Genomic DNA, 26,631 nt, shown 5'->3' on the forward strand with positions numbered 1-26,631 from the left:
GGGTATGACTTCAGCCCCGTTCAAAGATTTGGGTATGGGTGCTCCTCTTGCTATGGCATTTGCTAGGAGCAATATATACCTGGCCCAAGATTCTTTATCATACAAGAATGTGTCAGCAGGGACACCATCTATGCCTGGTGCTCTTCCAGGGACAACTAAGTCTAAGGCAATGAGGACCTCACCAAGGTTAAACACATCTTCCTTAGGGAATATGTGCTGAATCTTCATGGCTATACTTGATTCCAGGCCCTTAGCATATTGAGGTTTAAAGTAGGCCACCCATTGGTCTTGAGCCACCCAGTTTTGGGGTTTGTCTGGAGTTCCATCACTTCCCCACTTGAGGACACTCCAGAATCTTCTTGGGTCTTTTTGGGTACCTGCTTCTTTTAGATCCTGCCACCTTTGCTCGTCCCATGCACGCTTTGATTTAAAGACTATATTCTTATATGCCGCCCTAGCAAGCCGGACATTCCTGCTTGATTCACTTTTTATAGCTTTTCCAAGGTCTATTCGAGCCTGACGACACTCCCCAGTGTACCAACGAGGAGGGTGACAAACACGATTGCCACTTGGCTTGGATGGTCTTATGAAAAGGCTTCTTAGATCGATAAAAAAGGATTCATGAATCTTTGTGCTCTTCTCTAGAGCTAAGACCACTGCCCCTTTGCTAGCTAGATCTCCCAAATCACTCGTAGCTTGTGACAGCTTGTTTGAAATAAAATCAATGTGCTCTTGGCACTCTACAACTTTGGTCCATCGAAGATGGCGCATGTCGTTTGAAACAACCACGTCATTTGCCAAGTCTTGTCCAGGACCCCTCATATCGGTAGGTACCTCCCAGTAGTTCAGGGACATGCAAAGTGGGTTATGGTCACTCTCAACCCTTTCGACTACTGACATATCCACTAGATCTTTCCATAGTCCCAAACTAATCAGGATGTAGTTGATTCTACTTTCACGAGTGCCACTCCTAAAGGTGTTGGCCCCTAGCTTATCATGCATAGTCCTGCCATTAGTTGCTCTCAGTCCTTTATTTAGACAAAGTGAGTTTAGCTGAATTGAAAGTTCATTCCACCTTTTAACTGGAGCTACTTCAAGCTTCGGGACACCCCACTCCCTATCTTCATCATCCATGACGGTTCAGTCGCCACCTAAGAGGGGCTCAAAAGTTGTATTAAAATCTCCGCCTAGGATAATGTTAGAATGCTGTGAATAACATTCAATACAGTAATCGAGGCGTGCTAAGACTTCCGAATTCCTGCCCCCCGTGCTTCTTACGTACAAATTATAAATATGGACTGGTTTTTCATTTTTGTACCTAAGCGCAAGAATCTGAAGATCCTTGTGGTTAGAATTGAGGAGTTTGATAGTGACATCAAGGCTCTGACTAATCCAAATCGATAGGCCACCCGATGGGCGTCCTCTACCACTCTTAACTGCGTGTACACTGAAGTTTAGATAGCCTGGAAAATGCAAGGCTTCTAATAACCAGGTTTCTTGGAAGAGGCTTATCTTATGTTGGTTAATAAATAGGGCCCAATCCGGCGATTCTAATTTAGGTTTGAGGCCGGCCACATTCCAAGGTAGGATTGAACAAGATTTACCCAAACCTAGGGAGGAACTATCATTTGGCTTCAGGCTAGAATTCAAATCTACCACAGGATTACGGGGGTCCACAGAAATATTCAAGGGTGCTGGTGTTGCATTGGGACCAATAAACCCTACTATATACTGAGATAGGTTTTCAATAGCCAATCCGTCCGATCCTCCCGCCTGGACTGAGTCATTCGATAGTCAATCGTTAAGATCCAAGCCTGAACTTCCCTCTGTGTTCCATCCCAGGCGATCTTTACAATGCGTTAACCATCTTTGAGGGGGAGACGATCTCATTTGTATTCTGGAGTGGTCAGGAGAACAACTCTTAAATTCCAAATGGATTAGATTTTCTGCCATCTCAGTGTTCTTAAATCTTAGCTCAATACAGTCTACTGGGTCCCCTGAGAATGACAATCGTTTTGAACTAACAATGTCATCTCTGATTATAGATCTGCAACCCCGGACATACCTTATCCAATGAACAGCTTTATTTATTAGTGATTCACTGGTTTCCGGGGCCTTTCCAAGGCTCAGTTTGGGGACATTAACGAGGTAGACCAATGGCGGTTTTCCTGTATTGCAATTCAGGCCCGGGCGAGAGGTGCCTATACTCAACGTAACTTTTCCATTCTTCGCTGGGCTTTCAGCACTCTGCTGCTTAGTAAAACTACCAGTTGGTATAATACCACTACCCTTCTTCCTTAGGTGATTCCCCTCCCAGTTAGTGGAGCTATCCTAGGGGCACTTACAGTTTCATGGTGTGTTTTTAATGCACCCCTCCCAGTTCTAATGATCTCACTATATAATTTGCAAGTTGGTACATGGGTATTTTGCTTGCCACTACATTTTACAGCTTCTGCTGCCTGGGGTCCTCTTACTCCACCAACTTTCATAGTGGGTACACAAGTCGGGCAAGAAACAATGGCCTGTCTAGCCCTGCCTTCCTTTACTACGTCACTAAGATGGTCTATCTTAGTTTGCATAGCCTCAATCAAAGTACACAGCTGTTTAGCTACTAAAGATAGTGGGTTAATGGCTGCCTCTATTTGGGCAGAAATGCTAGAAGCAGCTTGCAACTGGGAGTCATTCTCGCTCAAACAGGCGTCTCCCTGTAGAGCGTGTGAAGGAAGATTAGTGGCACAAATATCAGTTTGCGCCAAAACTGTAAACCGGTTTGAACACAGCAGAACTGAAGACTTAGGCAAAGGGGAGGCCGAGGAAGAGGTGTTCTGGGCTTGTTCGATACCCGGAGCTTTACATGTGTTTTCCCCATCACAATCTACAATGTTTACGGTACCGCCCGTTTTAGATTTATTCATAAACATTTCGGGAATTACCGTTACATTCCTCTTACTCCCCAAACCATCGTTTATGTCCGAATTACTTCCACCCCCACAGTTCTTCCCACAAGGTGGGGGTTTCGCAGTCAAGAGTTCCTCGCATTCTTCAATTAGCTCGTCAATCCGGTCCATAACACAATTTCCCCCTGCATGTAATATGGGTTTCTTTGGGGGGGTTTGCTTCAATCTTCTACATTTCTTTCCACCCCTAGGGATACCATTTGACCCTTCGGTCAGGTCTTCCACGCGTTTCCTCTTCCCCATGGATTAGGTATTGGAACACGGAAATATACAATGGGGAATACACAGTACCTTTTGGTTATGAATCAAGGGGAATGGCCCGGCCCGGCCTCCTTCGGCCCCTGACGGCCACAGACTGTCCCGCCCTTGTCCCGGGCTTAACCCGCGTGCGATCCCGCGACGCGGGTGCTCTCGCCAAACTTTACGCGCCTCCGGGCGCTGGGCAGGGCGTGTGCAGCTTCCTGGCGCAAGGGGAGCTGGGAAATGGAGTCCCCCCTCACTGCGGCCGTGCCGTTGTCTGGAAAGGCAGCGGCGGCAGGGGGAGACTGGCGGCAGGGTCAACACTCAGGTATTTCAAAAAGAGAGCCCCGCTCCACCGAGGCTCTCGCCAAACTTTATGCGCCTCCGGGCAGGGCGTGTGCAGCTTCCTGGCGCAAGGGGAGATGGGAAATGGAGTCCCCCCCTCACTGCGGCCGTGCCGTGGTCTGGAAAGGCAGCAGGGGGAGTCTAGCGGCAGGGTCGCGGTCCGGGTTGCCAGCTGGGAGGCACAGAGAGCGTTCACTCAGGTATTTCAAAAACAGAGTCTGCGTTTACATATTTAAATTAATGTATGACAGTGAACAATTATAATATGTTCCACTACAATGAAAAAACGAGGCAAATTTCACTAGTATGTCGTTTATGTCTATGCTTAAAACATATCACATGATCATGTGCACGGTGGGCGGGCAGTTTGTAAGAATTTAAAATACCATATTTGCTGCTAAAACTTTGTGTGAGCAAGAGCACGGCTGTGCTCGAAACGCATCGCAGCAGAGCGGGGAAACATTAAATACCTTCCTGCCTGGTTCCTTGTGGTCCGTCTCCTTCATTTTTCTGGAATGGAATGTTTGTTTGGAGGATTGTTGCTGTGATATATTTATATATGTATGTATATGTCTTGAGCTATACCCACAGCAAGACAGCACGCATACTAGGGTTTCTCTTGCCCTAGTATTGTTTTTCTTTACCCCTTATCTTTCTCTCTGTTTCTCTCTCTTTCTCTTATGGGAGCGAGCCCTCTGTGTCTCACCGGTTTTGCTAGTTTTCCTTCTCCTTTTTCTACCTCTGAGTACGGTTGGCTGCTTGACTACCTGATGCTGCGCCCGTCTTTCTTTGCCGCTGCATGTGTGCTGCTGATGCTCCAATTCTTTGGTCTTTTGCATAGGTGTGATGTAGTTCTCATGGTACACAATATCTCCTTATGTGTATCCTGTCCTCCACATACATCTACCTCCTTGTAGTCATGGTTCTGTGTATCTCGGCATGGTGACTTCTGTCCCCTCACCTTTCTTTTTTGGCATCCACTGTGATGTATGCTTAGTGTGTATGCTCTGACGCTGTCGTACTATCTTGTCCCTTTTCTGGGACTGTCTCTATTGCGGATCCAGGGGATCTGGTGCTCAGTTGAGCTTCTTTTTGCAGAAGTTTATACACGTTCTTCCATTATGCACTGACCTTGTTGGTTCTGTGTCTTCCTTTCGTTCCTGCCTGGACAAAGGAGGTCTCGTCCGTCCTCTGACGGGTTGTGGTGCCTTTGCCTCCCCTTCTTCTAGCTCCCTTACAGAGCGTCCTTGGTCTGGTGTCAGCTGCGCTGGCATTTGCTGTCCCCACTGTGTTTTAGTCAGTGTAATTGACAGCTTAGTTCTCTTTGGAACTTGGTGGGGTTTCAGTGGCAGACATTCCTCCAATGGGGTATGCCTTTGGTATCTATTCTAAGTTAAGGAATCTGTGGCTAGATGTCTCTATCAGATGAATGAGTTACTTACTTTCGGTAACGATTTATCTGGTAGAGACACAGTCTAGCCGCAGATTCCTTAACGCCCACCAATCCTCCCTGTTCTGCGAGAACCTTTTCAGGTTGGGTTCTACCTACTTGCCGTTGTATTCCTTTGGGATGGTCTACTTCACCTCCCTCCTGGTCAGAATGGCTCATACTGTATTTATCTGTTGCTACTCCACCCATTCTTGTATTGAGTGGTGGGTTCCTATATCCTTTCATGCTGCTACACCCTGGTTCCTCCAGTGTGGGGATTTATCATGTTCTTTTTCCCTCCCTTCCACCCCCATCTATTTTTTATCCATTACTTGGGGTCTCTTTGACTATGCTGCAGTCAATTGATGGGTGTCTATTTGCCTATGTTACAGTAAATAGGTCCTTTATTCAGTGTATGGTTGCACATTCTGTAGTGTAGTTTGTATATCCCTGATAGGTGCTGCGCATTGGAATACTATACACTATAGTTTTGACATAGGACCGAGGTCTGTATTTCTCTATCGAGTATATGAAACGTAATTTTTTTTTTTTTTATTTAAAAGACGTTTATTAGTAGTCAAGAGAGCCGTACATATAGCAAAGCCTACAACCCCGTGGGCCGGCCGCATCATCACAGTGTTACGAGAGAATAAAGGAGCATGGAGGAGGATGTTCAGTTCCTTCGATCGTATCGTCAGTGAATAAGCTTTTAAGTACAACTTCCATGCCACGTGTGCTCAATATTCAGTTATGCTGTCAAATGACGTCTTGTTTTATCTTTTTTTTTTATAAGTAAACATATTAACTCTGCAAACAAAATAAATCTCATCGGTGTGTCCCAATCTTTGGCTGCTCTATCGCGCATCTCTCCGGTATCTATAACACTGAAACCCATGGGTTGTAACATCAGACCATGGAGGTGTGTCAATGGGATAGGGGTTAGTAGTGCACGTGTTCAGTCTGTCTTCGTCGTGGTGTACCACAGTCACGTAGAGCGGTAGGGCCCCACGGGCTGTCAACGAAGTGTGTAATGTGCCAGACGGGCAAATGGTATAGCCATGTTGCATATTGGGGAGACTCCACCTGCGTCCAGTCCCGTGGCTGGAGATGTAGCCAGGTGAGTCTTCCGGACGTGGCGTGTGAGGAAGACAGGGCTATGTCTGGGAGACAAGAGTCCGAAACGATGAACATAGGTGTGAGTGTGGGAGGGGAAGCGGTAGGGGAGAGTGTGCCTGTGGGTGTGATGTTACGAGAAAGGGTCTGGGAGGATATTTCAATATGTCATGGATTATTGGTCCCCCGTGTGGGCGGTCGTCCTGGTCCACAGCCAGCTCGTCAGATGCGTGGTGCAGCCGCTACCCGGGGCGTCTGGGGAGGAGGCAGGCCACCCGGCGAGTGTCATGAGGGGGGGGTAGCAACCCGCGTCCTTGTCTTCGCCACGGATACCCCAACAGTGCTATCCCAATTGTGGTGGTCTCTGAGCGAGCCCTCTGGCCGTGCCCATCGAGTATATGAAACTTAATTACGTGTGTGTGTCAGCTAACTCAGGTTACTAGAAACTTCTCGAATGAACAAGAAGGGATTAGTTTCTAACAACCGCATAAACATGACAACTTTGTTTCCCTTAGAGTCGAAACAATATCTTCAGAGTTGTGGAAACAATAGATTACAGTTTCACCCAATCGTGCATGCTTCGTTTCTACAGAGTGGCACAGAAATAGAGAGACCGGCGTTTCAATAAAAGGGTTTATTGAACAGTCTTATTTCTCATGCAAGAGATATGATCTGCTATAATCGTAAGACAGAATCCGAAGTACAATACTGCAATAGCATGGTCTGTAGTTATGACATATATACAATTACATGCATAAATAACACAGGCTAAAATACTCAACTGGTGCTTCTAAAATAATCCTACCCCAGTGTACCTAACCTAAGTGTAGTATGAGGGAAGAAGTAGGTGCTGTTTTAGCTATAGTTTAGTTGTGCCAAGAATTGCTAAAAGTTTCTCTAGGTTCTAATCAGCTCCATACCTTATAATGAGAGAGGTTGGTATCTCTTTCCCGGGACTCGATCTCGAACACCCCGCAATGGGAGTCAGAAACACTGGAGCTGGATTCTCAGCGAGGAGGATGACAGCGCCTGGTCAGCGCGTCAGTTGGGGAGTTTACTTCCTTCTGGACTTGCTGTGGCAAGCCTCGTCGTGCAAGTAGGTAGCCGAACCGCACTGTGCCGTGCCATAGCAAGTGAAGGTAAATTTATACCTTGAAGATGTTTAGGAATGCCAGTATTGACATACAAGTCGGGCATGTGAACATCATGAATGAACGCCTAAGGAATAGATGTTAATGCATAATAAATGATTTCCTGGAGAAATCAATATCCAGGCAAGGGGAAGTCCTAAAGGCTTAAGAATCTGGTTTCCAAGAACTCGTTGTGACGAAGAGGATCAGATGTAGTTGACCATGCCTGTATTTGGTTAGCATGAGCAATACCTAAAGAAGGGCTGGATTTCTATGCCTAAATAAGGGCAATGTGAATTGTACCGATATAAGGGCATGATTCGGGAAAATCTCTATTCAATATCTAAATCGACACACAACAATTCTCTGTTGTTGCGGAAATGTGGTCTTTTACCATGGGTCATATAGTTCCAGTCTTGTTGCCCCTTACAGTTTCATACTGTGGTTGCAGACTGCCTGTCGTTTACCATGACATTAATTTCCAACGCCGTTTTGCCTCATGGGAGGGAATGGTTCTCGGCATCTGCAAGACTGTTTCTAAGAGCGGATACTCTTCTCTTTCCCTTCAATCCCTTACAGTATGTAGTCCTCTTTCACTGTCATGCATGGAGTTGTTTTTCACCATTTCTGTTGTTTCTGGTCATTGTTTCAACGATTTTTGATCTTTTTTGGCACACTGTTCCCGCACTCTCACAGTTTTAAAAGTGGCTCCGCGTTGTGGCGCAGAAAAGTTTCACAGTAGAAAACTGATGTAAGCGCCGGGAGGGACTTATGGCTCCATTAACGTCATATCCATGGACGACCTCAGGACGGAGCCATGCGACTCCGTCTCCCGGCGCGCAGAGGTGCTGCTGAGGATTTTTTCCAGATCCAGTCTGATACCTGGGGATATTCTAAATTAAGGAATCTGCGGCTAGACTGTGTCTCTACCAGATACATGGTTACCAAAGGTAAGTAACTTGTTCATTAGGATGAGCACTGGATGATTCCTTCAGGAGTCAATTTAGGGTTTGAATACAACTCAAATACTTTGACATAATATACTGTGGGTGCTTTTATTGCACGAAGGGCAGTTGCAGAAAATCTCACATTTAACACAGAATGATGAAATATGGAAAATATTTCACCGTTCCCTGTAAAATACAGATTTCGTCATCATAGTGACAGCCTCCAAACGAGCTTTACCATTGTCAAGGCTACCATGATTATGCAGCACGGAGGACCAACGTTTGTGGCAAAAAGTGGAGATTATATGGCACATTCTCTGGCAGTATTTCTTTCATCCATTTGAGGTAGAATCAACAATTCTTGTGAAATATGCAAATTGTGTGGAAAATGAAGTGTATCTATAATTTTGCAGTAAATGATGCAGCCATAGATTTTCATAAATACACTGGCTCTCGCTATTGTGTGTATAAACCCAAAGCTTAAAGTTAAGTTATAGGTTGGTGTTGAAATGAGACATGAACTAATGTTAAAAATCCAAAAAACACTGAACTATGGAAGGTCTTAAGCAGTACTCATTTTATTTAGTTGACTAAACTATTTCAGTGGTTTTTTATGTTCTTTTCTTATTTTGATACCCAATTATAACGTCATTTTAAACTGTCTTAATTTTAGTGAATTTCAGTTCTTTGTTTTTTTCTGTTAATCATATTCTTAAACTGGCCAGGCGCCCAACCCTTTGTGGGTGGCCTACCCTCCTACGCAGAAAGTTTGTATACCAAATGATGCTAGTTTAAAGTTAGGGAGATGTTAAGCGACTGAAATTGATGAGTAGGAAAGGGGATGCTGTACTTGTGCAGACGTCTTTCTCTTTAACTATATTTAATTATTTTCAAAATACATTATGCACCAAATTACTAAATAGCCACATCACTTTTGTAACCAGAATCATCTCAATGTTCACAAACATCAGCATCTTCCTTAGGAATAGCTTTAAATTCAGCAGCTCTTATTTCAATAAAATGGGTTTCAGGAGTGCCTCAAATTTTCTTGAATTTAAAGTGTGCTAATTGTTCAGTAGCATTTTGTGGTGAATCTTCAGTTGATCACTTGGGAGTTAATTGACAAACTGCTGCTGGTTTGGAAGTACGTGTTTGACTATGCATGCCAAATTGTTTTACTGACGTGGATGATCCAGCATGGTTGAGTTAGGGTTAGACTCGTACCCAGCAGAGGGGATTGCAAGGCTTACCAATCTTGGAGTCTGATGAATGGCGCCAGGACCTACCTAGCCCCGGTTCGCCGTCCGAAATCCCCATTGAATCATCGCCATCACGGTGTAGGAAATTGGGTGAATGGTTGAGGCAGTGAAACCCTACTCGAACAGCAACCACAATTCTTGTCAGGGTGACAAATAATCAAACCCCGAATTAATCTGTGCTCAAATCTCTGGTAGGTTGGTACAAAGCAGTTAGGCTTAACTTTGAGGCAATGTGTAAAGTATTTATGCATCTCTTAAACAGTATTAAAGTGAAAGAACCACAGAAGAAAATTCACACTCCAATAAAGAAAAGTTGAGTACAATCTGATAAATGATTTGGGACCAAAACAACAAAAATCCATTTAGTAGAACCGGAGATATGCAATTTTAATGATTTGAGTAGAAATAGTGCATGACAGCACTAAGAACTAAATCTGGTAGCCCCGGACTGGGACAAAGTCACAAGTTCAGGTCTACAGCAGTGAAGCATGGAACAAAGTTAGCTAAATCCTGGCGCGCGGCGTTGCTTCATCCAGCATGTATTCTGTGGTCCTGTGTCCGTTTGGGTCGTCCCACGGTTCCGATGAAGGTATGCTGAAAGGCTTTGCATCAAGTTGTGTTGCTTCCGATTAAGCGTGTAGCTGTGCGGGGACAAGAAAATGGCAAGTTTCTAAAAGGGCATTTTCAGAATTGTGACTTAAAATGCAACTTTACCAATAAATAGGTTTATCAATTGCAATGTTTTAGCCACCATACTCTACATTTCTAATTACCACCAATATACATTTATAAAATGAAGGAGACCAGAGCAGATATAGCTGCCAGAGGGACTTGAATCGGGTTGTCCACCCATGGACACCCTGTACCTCAAAGAATTCAGTGGATAATGCATGTGTCGGTTTCCGAAATAAATTATACACGCTTTAGTGGCCTGAATTAATACAGACCTCATTGGGGCGTTGTAATCAGTTCAGACTCCTGGTGGGGCATTCAGATTCTGGGCAGAGAGGAGATCAGAAGGTCCGAGGTTGAGGTGTGCTGTTCAGTTTCCAGGAAGAGACCACAGAGCTGAAGGCAAAGCTCCCTCTATGCAAGAATGAGCACCTTCGTGCTGCGCCTGGCAACCCCACATAAGAAATGCTGTAGTATAGTTAATATGGTCCAGAAACCAGAACAAAGCACTCAATATAGGGGTGATAATGTGCCATTTATGCAACCAAAAAATACTGTCTGGCTGCTGGGGCAAGAGGGAAACAAAGGACTATGTACAGCAGCTTGGCCTGTGATTGGCTGAAGATGGACTATTTATTTTTTCCCAGAGGGTTTCTGGGAAAGTTAGTTTATTGTATGTTGGTTTAAAGTTGCTGCTGGGGAAATAAAGCTTGAAAGAAAAACATAATCCTCGCCTTCGGTTATGACAGAATTACAAATAAAATATGCTTCATTTTTGCTTTCCTAACTGCTCAGTTTCACTTACAGGTATGTACATCATGTTGTATTTTACAAAAAGTTCCTCCTACAGCTTTTTCTACTTTTCTTTCTCTGACTGCAAAGTGGGAAGAGTTTGTAAACACAAGTTCCCACGTTAAAAAAATTATAGAAGACATACCCTGACATTTGACCTCGGTCTTTGAAACACAGCAAATGTGACTGACAAATACAGAATTTAAAGGCATCTTTATTTATTTCTTGGACTTTGGGGACCAACCAGAAAGATCAGCTCACGACGCACTAGTGGATCAAGACCCACAGTTTGGGAAGCACTGTGATAGACGCAATTCAGACTGCTGGCTTTGTGCTCCTGGACCGGTCTGTGGCATTGGATAAGCGGACCATAACATTCTCTTGGATCATGTGGCAAACCACAATCTGACTGGCCTGCTTTGAATTGGTTTCCATCTATCCTTCCGGGCTTGTTGCTAAATAGTCTTTCTGCCCTATTGCACTCTTGAAGAAATGATTGTAGGATGATGATGTCTCTCGGAGTTTAGCCCTTTCACCTATTTTATGTAAGCTATAATTTCAACCTTTTCGGTGAGGATTGGGAAGTCTGGGTTCTAGGCTCTCTCCTATGTGGATGGTACCTTGCTGCTGCTAAAAATTGAAAAGCAATGAGACCTTAAGATCCCTCCTCTTTTCAATTGCCTTCTCACAATTTAAGGGTGCAAGGCCTCTAATTTGTTGCAGCTCGTTGTAAGCAAGACTGATTTCGTACTCTTCGGCAAAGATCTTTTGACTGTGTTCAACAGTCTGTGGTCCCAGTCCTTGGGGTATCTACCCACCCCAATGGGTAAAAATGTTGTAGTCTGGTTTAAAATGGGAACTATCTTTTAGTTTTGAAATGTATGTATTTTTGAACTTTTGTTTCCAGCTGTACCATGTTGTGAAAAAAATCTCGTCCTTTCTTCAGTCAGTCTCATGCTGCAGTGGTTGGCTCACCTGCCCTCTCCAACTATACTAACACCCTCTTTCTTGGGGTCCATGAGGTCCAGATTAAGTATCTGCATTAGATATAGAATATGGCATTCCTGCTGGTGACAGGTCTGCAAATAAACCCATGTGTCTGTTGCCCAATGTACATTACATTGTCTCCCGATCAAAGCATACATTCATTGCACTGTGCTCTGTTCACCATACATTCTATCACAAAGGATTCGATAAATTCTCAGCTTCTAATGGTAATGCCCCCTCCAAATCCCTCCAATTCTGCTCTTTTCTACAATGGACAAATACCTCACAGAATGAGTTGTTCAATGTCTTTATCTATGTGGAAGGAATTACCAATAGCTATAGTGCTTAGTAAAAAGTACTTAGCGTGTTTTGATGTGGTCATGATTCTGGCAGAAAAGGTAGCTAAACCATACAGTGAATAAATGATTTAGCCAAGATCACACAGTGTTATCCAGTGGTGAAGATGGAACCCACAGTTAGCTGCATTACTTGACACAAACATTTTGATATGGGATCATGTAGTTATGGTAATTCAGTGTGTTTGTAAATATCTTTAGGTTTTCATGGAGTTCTACACTACCGATCAACAACAGAATCCTTGTTAATGCACAGCCCTTTCACCACTCTTATACCAATTAAATAAGTCTTTGAATACATACAACCCTGGCAGTGACATCAGTGAAATGGTATACAGTGAAAAAATAGCAACAGTTTCTCAGTATAAATAATTATAATCTTGACAACCTCACAGTTCGATACTTTCAAGTAATGTGATGTCTGCTATGGTGAGGGGTGGAGCTTTTTTAATGACCCCGGGCATGGGTGTTTATTAAGCAAAGACCACCCCTCTGACCCTCTATGACTCGCCCTATTAACACAGTTATTCAGTTACAAGTAGCTAGGCAGACTTTAAAATCTTGTGTAGAAGTATAAGCTATGCCTCCGTGCTTTAAATCAATGTCAGGTTGGCTCTGCTTCAGTGGGTGCTTTAATGAACTATGGAATGACTCCCTTTCTTGGACTGAGCCGTAGAACATGCACGTGCATGCCCAATATGAAGTTATTCCAGAAATAATTTAAGGAGTGTCCTTATAGTGCTGATGATCTAAATCACGCAACAGCACTAGGTGTGAACTGTTATTTGACCTTTGTCCCAGATCCTGTGTCAAGGTGGAAGCCACCTAAAATGCATTTTTGTGTTCACTAGCTTCCTTTTCAAGTTAAATGAGGTGGTTCTGATAGGAATGAGGGCAGTTGTGAATGTATTCTTAATGGTGAGTTCTCTCTTGCACATGTCTTATTCTCCTAAATATAATAATTTTCTAAAGGCTCCAAGTGGTCTAGGGTGACAATAGGTTGGTGTCAAGTACCTTTGCGAGTTTGCTGGAGGACACAGCCCTTTGAAATATAAGTGGGTGTTAAAAAGAGTCCAGTTTCAAAATAGATCACATGTAGATTTATGGTCAGAACAGCAATGTAGATCCATCCATGTACAGCTCCAGATGCAACTGGAAAGAACCTTGTAGAGAGAGAGAGTAATACAGAGTGTGGAATGCAATCAGAAAATAAACAGGGCTTATGCCAAGGTTGGCAAGCCGCAGGATGATGTAATAAAGATGGAGGAGAGAGAAGAGAGATGTAAAAGCATTAAGAAGAATGTAACAGTGGGTTAGGGAACCTCTCCGCCCACCCATCCTGAAATGATGGCCTATCCTGCCGACACTTGCCCCCCTTTGTCTTACTGTTTGGGAGGAATACATAAAGGCCAGCTAATAATTATTTACAGTTATGTGGCCCAGGACACAGACCCCAAATGGTTAGGACAAGGAAACGCTAACTTAAAATCTGACTTTTCCATTAAAGAGGATTTTAAATTGCAATTCTTTTAAGACCAAACGTGAAATTTCTACCTGTTACCAATCAACGGTTTACACTTTCTAAATGTAAAAAGGTAATCCAATGTTATCCTATGGGGGAAGTAAGCCTCACAGTAGTGAAAAACGAATTTGGGAGATTTTCACTATCAGCACATGTAAAACTTAAAAACACATGTTCTACCTTTTAAATACAATACACTATGTCCTATGGGCTATTTAAGGCCAACCATAGGAGTGATATATATGTATTAAAAAGGGAGGATTAGGCCTGGCAAAAGACTTATTTTGCCGGGTTAAAGTGGAAGTTTAAAGCTGCACACATGCTGCAATGGCAGGCATGGGACATCTTTTATAGGGCTACTTAAGTGGGCGGCGCAATATGTGCTGCAGAGCCACTAGTAGCATTTAATTTCAGGCCCTATGTACATGTAATACCATTGTATTAGGCACTTATAAGTAAATTAAATGTGGCAATTGGGTATGAGCCAATTCTACCATATGTTAAGGCTTGATCACAAACACTTAAGCACTGGTTAGCATTGGTAAAGTACACAAAGTCCTAAAGACAACAAAAACGGATTTCAGCAAACGGGAGGGGAGAAGGCAAAGTGTTTGGGGGAAGACCATGCCAAAAGTTGTCAGGCCTAATTATTATTTTATTTTTACTTTGCCCCCAAGGAAGTTAACAAGTAAATAAGTTAGTGAAGCTATTCTGATTTACTTTTGTGGTTACAAACAGAATGAATAGATTAGGGAAATAAAAGCATCTCCAGCGATGTATGTGCATCCTGGATGTCTGAGGGTGATGTACTGGTACGTTAGTTTAGTTGAGTAATGCACTCACTGAACAGATCTATGTGTAATTTTTGGTGTCCCGCTTGAATCCTAAAATAGCCCACAAGGATCCTTCTCGAGAGCTTTTCATGTAATGTGTGGGTCACATGAATCTGTGTTGCATAGCTCTGTGGATTAATAGTTTTGTTGCTGAGATCCTGTGGAATTTGCAGGTCATAAATTAATCATGGTAAAATATTTTTGATCCTCATACAAAAGTTGCAGACTGCTTGATGTATCATTCAAGACATGCATTCAAATCCTTGCAGGTTTGAACTTTAGTTCTAATGCTGGTAAACATTGGTTCGCCTTGTGTTATGCCTATATAAATTATTATTGTGCACAATGAGATCAGATGCCAGTGTCTTGCTACGTCCTTTGCAGTACATAATTATCGCAATGTTGTAAATTATATCTATCAAAAATTAAACTAGACTCATATTGCATTAAAAACTGAGTAGGTATTATCCCTTGTTTTTTCTCACTGGTCCTGTGATTGTTGAGGTAAAGCTATCTATGTCAAAGAACCTAGCCCGCTTCATAAAAAACAATGCAGATGTTGTCTTTTTTGTGATTTTGTTTGTTCTTACCATTATCTCTTGGGTTTCCGCTTTTCTTTCGCTTAGCTGATCTCAAAACTAACCCAACCATTAGGCAGTAAAACATCCAGAAATTCCTGCTGTGTCATTAACTGTGTGTGCCCATTACGAAGCACCATTTATCATGTGTCTTGTGTTTCAGCATCCCGCCTCTGAGTTAATGAAACTTTAATCAAATCTTTTTTGTCACATCATTTGTATGTGTGTTTTTTTTTAATTCAGCACCAGATCATCCCTCTCTACGCCATGAGGCAGTACGTGCCTGGTTGGAGTCAGTCTCAGGAGGTAGCTGGTGATATTTCTCGGATTGCACACTTTGCAATAACACACCTTTTTGGCTCCTTCCACCTTAGCCGGGCTGGTCTCTCCTCTCTGAAGTTAACACAGAAGCCATCATTTGGCTTCTTCCTGCATGCTGCGCTATTCCAGGCGACAAAGGACGAGGGGGACACAGCGCATGCCACGCTTAACTTATTGTTTAATTTGTGCATGGAAGAAGCCTGCTATTTAACACTTAAAAATCGGATACCGTTGGACAGGAGTGTGTTCAACAGTAGTAGATCCAGTGAAGCTATTGCATGTAAATAAGTGAAGTTTACTAATGAGTTAGCACATAGAAGTGCAAAACTTTCAGGTGCTATATGTTATGCGCCAACTCACTTACTCATTAGCTTTTTTTGTTCTCTGAAGTACTTCGATTATTAGACAAGCTGGATTGGTGTTTGCTAAATTATCTTTTGTTAAACTGCCTATTTTTTAAGTCTGCATGTTGTCAACAAGAGACATGTGGCGAATTCTGAGGAGCAGCGAAAGAGCGCTGTGCATGTTTGTTATTTCAACTCGTAGCCTCGGTAATCTTAATAATATAGAGAAGTAAGTTAACCTGGTGAAGTTAGAGGCTTTGACCCTAAACCCGTTGAAGGTAGGTGTTATGACCCTAATCTCCCTACCCAAACAGGGCAAGCGAAGATAGTGGAAAATCCTTAAGGGCCAATATGATAAACCGATACCAAGCCTCTGTGGAAGATATTCTGAAATAATTGCTTCCCCTGTGCCTCTGGGGGTGTTTTTTTTTTTTCTTCAAGTCCCCTTAGATGTTGTAGTGCTCTACGTTCCTCTATGCTCCTCGCACATAGAGCCACAAAGCCATCTCTTTGTGCTCAGTATCATCTGCCTTAGCTTCAGAACCTGGTTCCTTGATGTCACTGAAGTTGTGCACTAATGATATGTTAGATCTCAAACGCTTCATAGTCAGCAGACACTTGCCAAAAAATTCCAGGGACAAATTTAGACTCCATTATACAGTATCTGACAGAGACTTCTATCTGCAGATTCCTTAGCTTTAAATTATTATCAGTCTTCAGACAGGATCCAGAAATGTTTAATGAGCAGTGCTCCTGCGCGCCAGTATGTGACATCGAGCGTCCCCACGAGTGCCATGCACAGTGCCTATATAGGCGCCACCCCAGCACACTGACTTTAGTTCTTTTCTTTCCATGCCAGTCAGCGCAGCTCTCTCTCTCTCTCTCTCTCTCTCTCTCTCTAGAGAGAGAGAGAGAGCTACATCTTAATAATTGTTTGACTAAACCTTTTTCGACTGTGTCAAATTTTTTTTGTGATCTTTTCCTAGTGTGGCACTTCAAAAGGCCGGCTTCAAGCGATATGACACTTGTTACCGCCCCATATCAGTGACTGACCGATATCGGGGTATGCCTTTGGTGCCTCAACCGTGATCCGAAGTCCTGCTCCGATTGCTGCGCCATGAGCCCGAAGGCCTTGAGGGAGCTATTCCTGAAGCTCTTGGCAGCTCAATGTGCGGCGCCACAACGATCTCGATCCCGGTTAAGAGAGAGGAATTTCCAAGGCGGCTCTCACTTGGAGGTGCTTTTCATCTCGAATGGAGCTCACGCCTCATGTATGCCTTTCTGCCCATACCACTTCTGCCCTGAAAAAGATCAGGAACACTCTGGCCCAAATCATTCTTGTGGCTCCTGGCTGGGCTCAGAGATTTCGGTATTCCGAGCTGTTGAGCATGGCCCTTGATCCTCCAATCAGGCTGGCCCTTCCTGGAGGATCTATACGCCTGCCGTTGGGGCAAGTTTGTGGCATGTTGTGCAGAAAGGGAGGTTCACCCCTTTCTGCTCCCTTTTCTCAGTTTCTTCCCTTTATTCTTTCTCTTGCCCAGCAGAACTCTGCTCTGGGCACCTCAAAGGGTTATCTTTCTGCTATCTCAGCCTTTCTGCGGTTGTCTGACCAGCCATCCCTCTTCAAATTCCCTATTGTACATAAGTTATTGAAAGGTCTGGAACACATTTTCCCTCCTTCTCCCTTTATCATGCCTCAGTGGGACCTTAATTTAGTCCTAACGTTCCTGATGTGCACTCCCTTTGAGCCCTTGCACAACTGTCCTCTCAGGTTCCTTACCATCAAGGCGGCCTTCCTCGTGGCAATAATATCTGCCCGGAGGGTCACGGGGTTTCAGGATTTGTCCTCCAAGCCTCCATACCCGAATATCTACCCAGACAAGCTGTTTCTCCGAACTAGAGTTTTCTTTCTGCCGAAGGTAATCACTCGATTTCATGGAGGCCAGTCCATCACTCTACCTACTGTTTACTCTGTGCCACATTCCTCTAAGGAAAAGGATCATCTTCATCGACTGGACACAAAAAGAGCATTGTCGTTCTACCTTAACAGCACAAAAGAGTTCCAGGTGGACAACCAACTTTTCTTGGGGTATGTCGGAGCAAGGAAGGGAAGGGCTGTGCATAAATGGACCTTCTCCAGATGGATCATACTCTGAATTAAAATCTGCTATGCATTGGCCAAGAAGCAACCCTCTGAGGGTTTGCATGCTCATTCCACCAGTGCCAAGGCTGCGACCACTGCCTTGCCACTTGGAGTCCCAATCCTAGACATTTACCAGGCTAAAATGTGGACTTCTTGCACATGTTCACGAAAGCCTATTGCCCAGACAGTCAGGGCTGTCATGATGGGCATTTTGCCCTTTCGGTCCTGCAGGACATTTTGGTATGAAATTATTTTTCAGACCCACCTCTGGGGAGGTATTGCTAGGGTATCTATTGTAAGGTAAGGAATCTGCAGCTAGAAGTCTCCATCAGATGGACAAGTAACTTAACTTTGGTAATACCTTATCTGGTAGAGACTGTTTAGTGGTGGATTCCTTACCATCTCACCCCTTTTCCCCATGCTGCAAACAGATTTCTAGGGACAGGGCTTTCCCCTTTCAGGGCCCTAGTTTTCCACACCAGTGGTCAGTGTTCTTCATGGCTCTGCTCTCCTGCTGTGGAAAATCGCAAAAAGTAACTGATGTCAGCTCCCTGAAGTGGTGCCTATATAGTCACTGCTCACGTCACTTCTGGCGCAGACAACGCCACATGGGGCCGATCAATACCATCTACCGGCACAAAAGGGTACTGCTCACAGAATTTCCGAATCCGGTCTGACGCCTGGGGATACTTCTAAGGTCAGGAGCCTGCCACTAGAAGTCTCTACCAGATAAGGTGTTACCATAATTAACTTATCCTTCTATACCTTGAAGCCATTTACCATGTTCTATGATCAATACATTACCCTGGCAAAGATGACTCATAGTATGCAACCCAGGTTAGTATAATCCTTCCTGTATAAGTTACAAGAAAGCAATTCAATATCCAGAGGACATCCAGGTCCAGGTTGCATAATAGTACATGAAAGGAACTTGATTCCAATACAGTTGCTTGATCCAATTAAACTATTCATAACATCTATGCGAAATCAGAACTGTGGGTTGAAAACATCTCCTTAAAGTTGGTGCCTTTTCTTACACCTTGCTGAAATTCTCCTTCTCAGAAGGTAGTGTGTTATGTGTCCGTAAAATAGGGCTTCAAAAGAAGGAAACTGATGATACTTGTCAGATTGTTTTCTTGAAGGGTACGGGGGATAATCTTTGGATGCAGCAATGGCTTGTGGACCACAGCTGTGGTTCCTTTGAGGTATTTTGCCTTTTCTGCCCAGTATCTGTTTTACTATGGCTCTGCAAAACTAGACCAAAACCAACCCCTTCAGCACTTGACTCTGAGGAGGCAATGGTGAGCAGTCACAGGTATCTCAGGGAGGTTAGTGTGGAAGTACAGCAGGGTCAGCACTCAACACAAAGCCCAACAGGACAGTAATGTTATTGTCCAGCCCAGTATTTCTCTTTATTTAAAGAATCATACTTCATTATGCTCTAATGCACAACACCACACAAGGTATCAGATAACTGGTGCACAGGTACGTCCAATATGCTATCAGGTTAGGCCCCTCTCACTCTTCCCACTCCCTCTTATAGTAAATGTGGGGCTTCTTTTGTGGTAGCTAGTGCCGATGCCGCACTTCCTCTCTTTTAGTAGACTAATTGGCTGCTCCAGCCATAGGCATGGTGTAGTAAATGTCCTCTCCACTGTTCTTCTCTGGATAGACTGTACTATGATATCTGTGACATCATAGAATGCCTGGGTGTCCCTCTGGCTCACAGTGTCTCTCTAACTTACTGTGGCAGTTGGTCATCTCAGGCTGAGCTGCTAACAGCTGGCTCCTGGTGGGGTTTACTTATGATCTTGACCCGTCTACCTAACTTGGAAGGAACTTGCAATAAAGGATCTTAACTTAGACAGTGGACTGTGCATCATTCATTTACCACAACTTGGCGACGAGGATGGGATACGAACCCACGCGTGCAAAAAGTAAATGTCCTCTCCACTGTTCTTCTCTGGATAGACTGTACTATGATATCTGTGACATCATAGAATGCCTGGGTGTCCCTCTGGCTCACAGTGTCTCTCTAACTTACTGTGGCAGTTGGTCATCTCAGGCTGAGCTGCTAACAGCTGGCTCCTGGTGGGGTTTACTTATGATATTGACCCGTCTACCTAACTTGGAAGGAACTTGCAATAAAGGATCTTAACTTGCACAGTGGACTGTGCATCATTCATTTACCACACATGGCATGTTACCTTTCCCTGGGCGATGGTGGGCCTTCTGTGCTCACTGGAGTTGTGCTGGTCGACAGTCAAGTCACGCTGCAGAGCTGCTCTGCAGAGTCCCAAAGATTGCGGCTTCGGTGGCTTGCTTTTGCCACTGGCTCTGTTCTGGACGTCAATGTTGTCAGCAGCAGGGGGTCTTTGCAGTTTCAGCAGGTCTGTTTCCTCCGATCTGGTGATTCTTTATGGTGGTCTGCTTTTGTGATGGTGACTTAACGCTTTGAGGAGCTTTGTGGCAAGCGCTGCTACTCTGATTGGATGCCCAGGACTCCAGCTCCACCGTCACCAATCAGGTGAAAGAAGTCTACTCTGCACACTCTGGGTCAGTGCTGGGCTAGCCCCTTAGGCAGTCATCAGGGTACCCAGGGATGGGCTACACAGGATTCTTTGGTGGCAGTGACTGCTCATTTACAAGTTGGTTGTGCTACAGTCACACTAACCACAATAATAGGCACGTAGTAGGTGTCAAAGGGCACGTCAATCTCCTATTCAGTCGTATAGGCTGATCGGGTATGCTCGGGCAAGTGCTATGACTGCATTAATGGGGATGACAGCCAGAGCCACTCGAGCATGCTTCAGAAGAGCTGCAGTTTCCCTGATAATTTCAGTGAAAGACTTCAAGACTAGAGCACACATTACACTAGTTGTGAGTCTCTGTGGAGACACCACACCGCCGGAGTCAACCGCTTCTTTTCACAATGCCATTCTGCTCCTACTGTTGGGTCAGCTCGCTCCTTCCCTCTTGCTCAGGCAGGATTCCTCAGCTTTCCAGAACAAGGCAGATAATTCTTCCTCCAGATCATACTGCAGGTAATGCCCCCTCTTACCGGAAAGCTGGTGTCAGACACATCAACTGGTTGTGCAGTAGTCCTCTGTATACTCTTGAATATGCCCCCTCCTTGGTCACAAAGAACTTGGAACTAGAACAAGTGGGTCAACAGTTCTCATTCCTATACAGTGATGGCAGACCGGGTATGTGCATTCTGTCTGCCTTTTTCGGCATGTTTGTGTTTTTTCTCTCTTTATGCCCTCCTCAGGCTGTCTTCCAGATTCAGTCCTTGTCTTGACTGATGCTTTTCACAGCATAGTGGTCTCCAAAATGAAACACCTACAATGCAACAAAGCAACAAAAAGGTGTGAGCAGTTTTCACCGGGCTATTAAGAGCCACACCTATCAGTGATCAGGAAGACAGTCAAAGAGCTGGCCCTCTTCTATAGGACCCTTCCCACCCAGACTGTAGAAACTGCAGTCACACCCTTTACCCCTACAAGGTCCTATTACAGCACCCTCCCTAATAATAGTGTTACTTCTATAGCTCAAACAGCTACCTCAAACAGAGGTGTCCCGGGGGATTTAGCGGTCGTCAGGTGAGCAGATAAGGGACGTGACTAGCCTAGCCACATAGCCACGACTTCAGGTGCGTTCGAAAGTCGGATTCAGAGTCCATTATGCGAAGATGTAAAGGTAGTGCATTCCATAGCAGAGCTGTCCTGACCGAGAAGGCCCTTCCTCCCTTTCTGGCCTTGGAAAACCAGGGAACGCACAATAGGTGCTGGGAGTTAGAGCTAAGAGTGTGGGCCGATTGTTATGCGAGGAGTCTCTTTCTGAGGTATCTAGGTCCTATGTTGTGCATTGTCCGAAAAGCAAGTGTCAAAGCCTTGAATTCAATGCGCTTTGCAACAGGGAGCCAATGAAGGAGCTTGATGTGAGGGGAAATGTGATGACAGAAAGGCACTCTGCGAATAAGTTTTGCTGCCGCGTTCTGAATCATCTGAAGTCTGAGAATCAGATACCTGGGAAGTCCCAGGTATAGCCTGTTAGCATAATCTAGATGAGATGTCACTGTTGCATGGACTGCTGTCCTCTAGCAAAAGGTGCAGGCCTCTTTTTTTATGTTTTCATCTTGCCAAAGCAGACCGGCGATACATGGTGTATGTGGGTTTCAAAATATAGAGGCAAGTCCCACTTGATGCCCAGATTTCTAGCTTCCTTAGCCGCACAGGGTGGAGTTCCCAACTCAGCTGGCCACCAGAGTCCTGCCGGCAGGGGAGAGGACTGACCAAAGAACATGATCTCTGTATTGTCTGCATTTAGTTTCAGCTTGTTGTTTTTCATCCAGCTGGTGATGTCTTTCAGGCAGCCCATTAATCTAGCAAATGAGTCCCTTGACTGATCCTTAAAAGGAGAATATCAGCTGTGTATCATCTGCGTACGAAACAGCCTTCAACTCCCAGGTGTCAATCAGTTTTAAGAGTGGTACCAAGTAGATATTATAGAGGAATGGGCTTCGTGCCAAGCCCTGTGGTTCCCCACACCTTAACGACTTAGGTGATGATTGGTGTGGTGGGAGAAATACACTTTGAGTGTGATTATGAATGTAGGACTGGATCCAAGTGAGGGCTCTGCCCTGGACACATCTTGGGAGGACAGGGTTCAGTGAGGGATCCCGACTACACCTCAAGATTTCAGTAAGTATTCTTGCAGGGGTTATATGGGCAAACTCTGTAAAGATGCCATCAGTCTTGCAAGTTATTGGAACATGGTAAGCCAATAATGACACTTCTGATGTGAAAGAAGAGTATACATTCTGAATCTTCTTCTCGAAGAAGCTGGATAGGTTAGAACATAACTCTAAGGAGGGCAGAATTTTCCCTTCCGCCACAACAGGGTTAGTAAAGGATCTAACGATCCTAAAAATCTCATTGCTTGAGGGCTCTGCGCTCTCAATCTGTTTAACGGAGTACTCTTTCCTGGCCACTCCGATCATTTTACGCAGATTTTTTTAGCGCTATCTTATACTCCTGCTTTGCTTCTGGAGTATCCTCCTTCCTCCATTGCCTTTCCAATCTCTTGCATCCACTTTTTTTCTACACTTTTCCCTTCTGAGATCCTTCGAAAACCAGCTTGTCACTCTGAAATGTTGGTAGTGCTGGGGTAAAAGGTGGTCTGGCATGTGACTAGCATATGTGTGGCACTACAACAATTCAGTAGAACTGATTGCTCTCTTAGGATTCACTGTTGTAAACTAACTCAGTTCATTGAACCTTTATCTTCAGCTGTCTCCTGCAGATCATTTTTCTCACCTCTCCTCAATCCTGCATTTGGACTCTACTGTACTCTCCAGAGAGCAGGATAAATGTTGGCCAACAATGAGCACGACTGCCTTTAAAAAGAGGCCTGAAACAAGATTGACTCATACAGTGATGGTGGGAAACAGTGACATTGTGTGGGATATCCTGATCTTTTTCTAGATGCAATTGTGCTTGCTCTCAATCTAGATTAGATAGAAATAATAATACTTTAAATAAGAGACTCAGAAGTGTTCTCCCTGTTTGTGCTTGGTCTGATAGCTTTGCCCACTGTAAATGTGCCGTTTTGTTTTTACTCTGTGTTCCCACTCTCTCCATCGCTGTCCTCTCGTTGTCTGGTCTTAATGTCCTGTCTCTCCTCCGTTCTGTGTCCTCTCTCTCTTTGATCTCTTGATTATCAAACTTAAAAGGGTTATCCACAAAAGATATTCATCAGTTTGTAAAACACTCTGATGTAATTTCTAGCGGTTTCTGTTACTTCGCCCCAAATGAAGAAACCCGAGAAGTCTCACATCATAATGAGAGCTGTAAGGATTTGACATATTCAGTAACGGTCATATTGTCAGAGTTTGTGACAGTGAACCCTGTCACTGCGGCCTGGAATCTGAAGACAATGTGTCGTAGTCCATTGGCCAGAGTGTCATGTTGCACGGCCACACTTAGATTTTGATGCTTGATTCCGGTCCGGGAAAGACATGGCTTGGCAGTTCGGGCTGGACTGTTCCCATGAGGCACAGGGTCAAGGCTGATTTGCATATGGCAATGTCTGACCTGGGGTGGTGTGGAGTGCAAAACAACGATGGATTTAGGCCCAGATCTCTGTACTGGGGTGAATGTATGACAATGTTCTGCATTCTGTCCATCACCTGTTGTTTTTGCCATACCACCGGCTTCCCAGGAAATGTCCAGGCAACCTCAAGAACATGCTCTTTGATGCCAGATAGCTATTTTTTTTTTAGAAGGCCGATCTCTAGAGTGCCTAAAAAATGTAACGCTATAACATGTTTACTGGGCCTAGCCTCCTCAGGGGGACCATTCCACCATACATAATGGCTATGTCCAGGTACAAGCCTTATGACAGCGCCAACCTTCACAGTTGCTCCAAACTCCCAACAGATGTACTGCTCCTTCCAGGGCACGGATTGATCCACGAGAAGGTTCCCCTATTCCCATTGGCACTTCTTGCCTCACCAGACACCATTTTTTTGTGGGGGGAAGAATGTAGCCCACTTTCCTACCATTTGGGAGACACTCGCAATGGATTGTTGTGGTACCCAACTAATTAACAAGAGGTATGCCCTACCCTTTCTGTCCACCTCTCCATACTGTCTAACTTCCAATAGAACATGCTCTCCAGAACTCGTATAGATTGTAGAAGCATAAGCCCTTGTCATATTCAATGAAGGGGCCTTATGAATGTTGTCACTGGAAGAAAGAGGCACCAGGTTGTACTCTTTTTATGTCCTGGTTCCCAAAAAGGACAGTGGTCTTACATTCTTCCTCATTCTTTGTCTCTTGAGCCTGATCATTCATCAGGACAAATGCAAGATTCTGTCCTTCAATCAAGTTCTGCTTGTTCTCTTTGTGAGTGATTGTGTCCCCAGGAGGCCTACCTACATCTACCAATCCTCACAGATTTACTATCAGTTCACAGTTCTACTTTTTGGACTGACAAATACACCATGTGACTGCTTCCCTCTGATAGTCAGGAGTCCATAAATGGTCATACTTAGGTAAATGAATCGTACAACTGGAATCCCCAGCACTTATCAGAGAACACCTTCGCATGATGAGGCGCATAATGACTCTTCTCTGTGACTTGGGCCTTTCAAGCAGAGGCTAACATTTTTAAGAGCAATGCTGGGCATGACCCTTATGTAGGCTTTTCTTACTCCTCAGCAGGAAAGAATTCTGATTCTTATGTTGCTGACTCAAACACTTATCCCAGTTCTTCACATCTTTCGCCTACTGGGCCTCATGGTCTCATGCAACCTGTTGGTGCCAGATGGTGGATGTGAGCTCTGTGGTGATGCCTGAGAAAAGAGTGGCTGCAATACCAAGGGAGTGTCTTAGCTTGCACAAGAGTCAGTCTATCAGATCTACATTGGTGGGTGATCTCCTCCAAGGTTTGGGTGTGTAGTTCTTTCAGCCCTCTGCAGGCATGGGCTTCCTTGCTCACTGATGCTTACTTACTGGGCAGTGACGCCAATCTTTGTGACATGGTGGTGCAAGGCCGAGAGGCCAGTGCTGGAGCTGTGGATGGTCTGCTTTGATTTGAAAGTATTCCTCCCTTCCATTGCAGGGATATTTGATCAGATTACACCAGCATTGTCCATAATATCAATACAGCTGTATGGGATTGTGGAACATGTTTGGCAATTTCCCCTATTTCAGAGGGTGGAGCAACAGGGATTTTTTCCTAGTAGCAGCTCACCTTAAAAGTTCCCTCAATGTGAGAGCAGATGCTCTAAGCTGTCTTCTATTTGAGGATCATAAGTTTGAACTGCATTCAGAAATTACAAATATGATCTTCTCCAGATTGGGGTGCCCATACTTGTATTTCTTCACCCATACAACCTTAGTTTTGTGCCATACTCTTCCCTTTGAATCGTTCCCTTGTAGATTTCTTCTGATAGAAACTTTAAACCACATATTCACCGTAGAAAACTATCACAAGCATCAGACTGGATCTGGATAGCTTTGAAGCACTTCTTCTGCACACACAGTGGTGGCTTGTGCAACTCTGCATTGATGCCCTGTGCGCCGGATGTGATGTGCATGGGCCTATATAGGCATCACCCATTCACACTGACATAAGCTCCCTTCTTTCTGCACCTACAGATGCGAATTTGAACCAAAAGATCGGAAGGATTTAAGGCTTGTGGGGAAGGTTACAGACTGGTGTTGATGACTGATCATTACCTGGTCTGCTTGGGGTCGTTGTACAACTCCGCAGCTTGCAGTGACTGGGCCGGGATACACCCAAAGGTCATTCAGTAGCGCAAAGTGAAGTTATTCATCTCCTGACACCGGAAGACTGTGTTGGTTGAACTCAGGGGGACAGTGGTCCTGCTCCAAGTCATCGTCATGATCTTCAGATAAGTCAAAGAAAAAGAAGTCCTTGTCCAAGTGGGACTCTTGCTAGTTGCGCTCCTCTAAGTCGCCCTCTAAGAGGGTGCAGATCTGTCATTGTGATTCCAGGACCTGTTCTTCGTAGTTTGTACTTGCCCTTCCCCCCGCGCAACTTGTGGTTTCTGGGCCCATGGTGACTCTGTTACAGATTGAGGAGTTTCTTGAGGCGATGATGGGCTTATTTGGGCAACTGTCTTCCTTTGGAGT

General features: G+C 44.5%; 1 protein-coding gene across 27 annotated transcripts in view; it reads left to right on the plus strand.

The window, feature by feature from the left end:
- The window catches only part of MICAL3 (microtubule associated monooxygenase, calponin and LIM domain containing 3), a 2,019,125-nt gene that overhangs the window by 1,555,375 nt on the left and 437,119 nt on the right, over positions 1-26,631 (plus strand). For 25 of the 27 annotated variants that reach the window (XR_013606836.1, XM_078673602.1, XM_078673604.1 and 22 more), the window contains one exon: positions 15,404-15,466. The exons of the other annotated variants lie outside the window; for them this stretch is intronic. Coding sequence is in view for 24 of the 25 variants with exons in the window: in XM_078673602.1 (XP_078529728.1) it covers positions 15,404-15,466 (63 nt within the window). In the remaining variant the exon portion in view is untranslated. The remainder of the gene's footprint in view (positions 1-15,403; positions 15,467-26,631) is intronic. 27 annotated transcript variants of the gene reach the window in all.

This window comes from Lissotriton helveticus, chromosome 1_1, assembly GCF_964261635.1.
Source record: "Lissotriton helveticus chromosome 1_1, aLisHel1.1, whole genome shotgun sequence".
Lineage (NCBI taxonomy): Eukaryota > Metazoa > Chordata > Amphibia > Caudata > Salamandridae > Lissotriton > Lissotriton helveticus.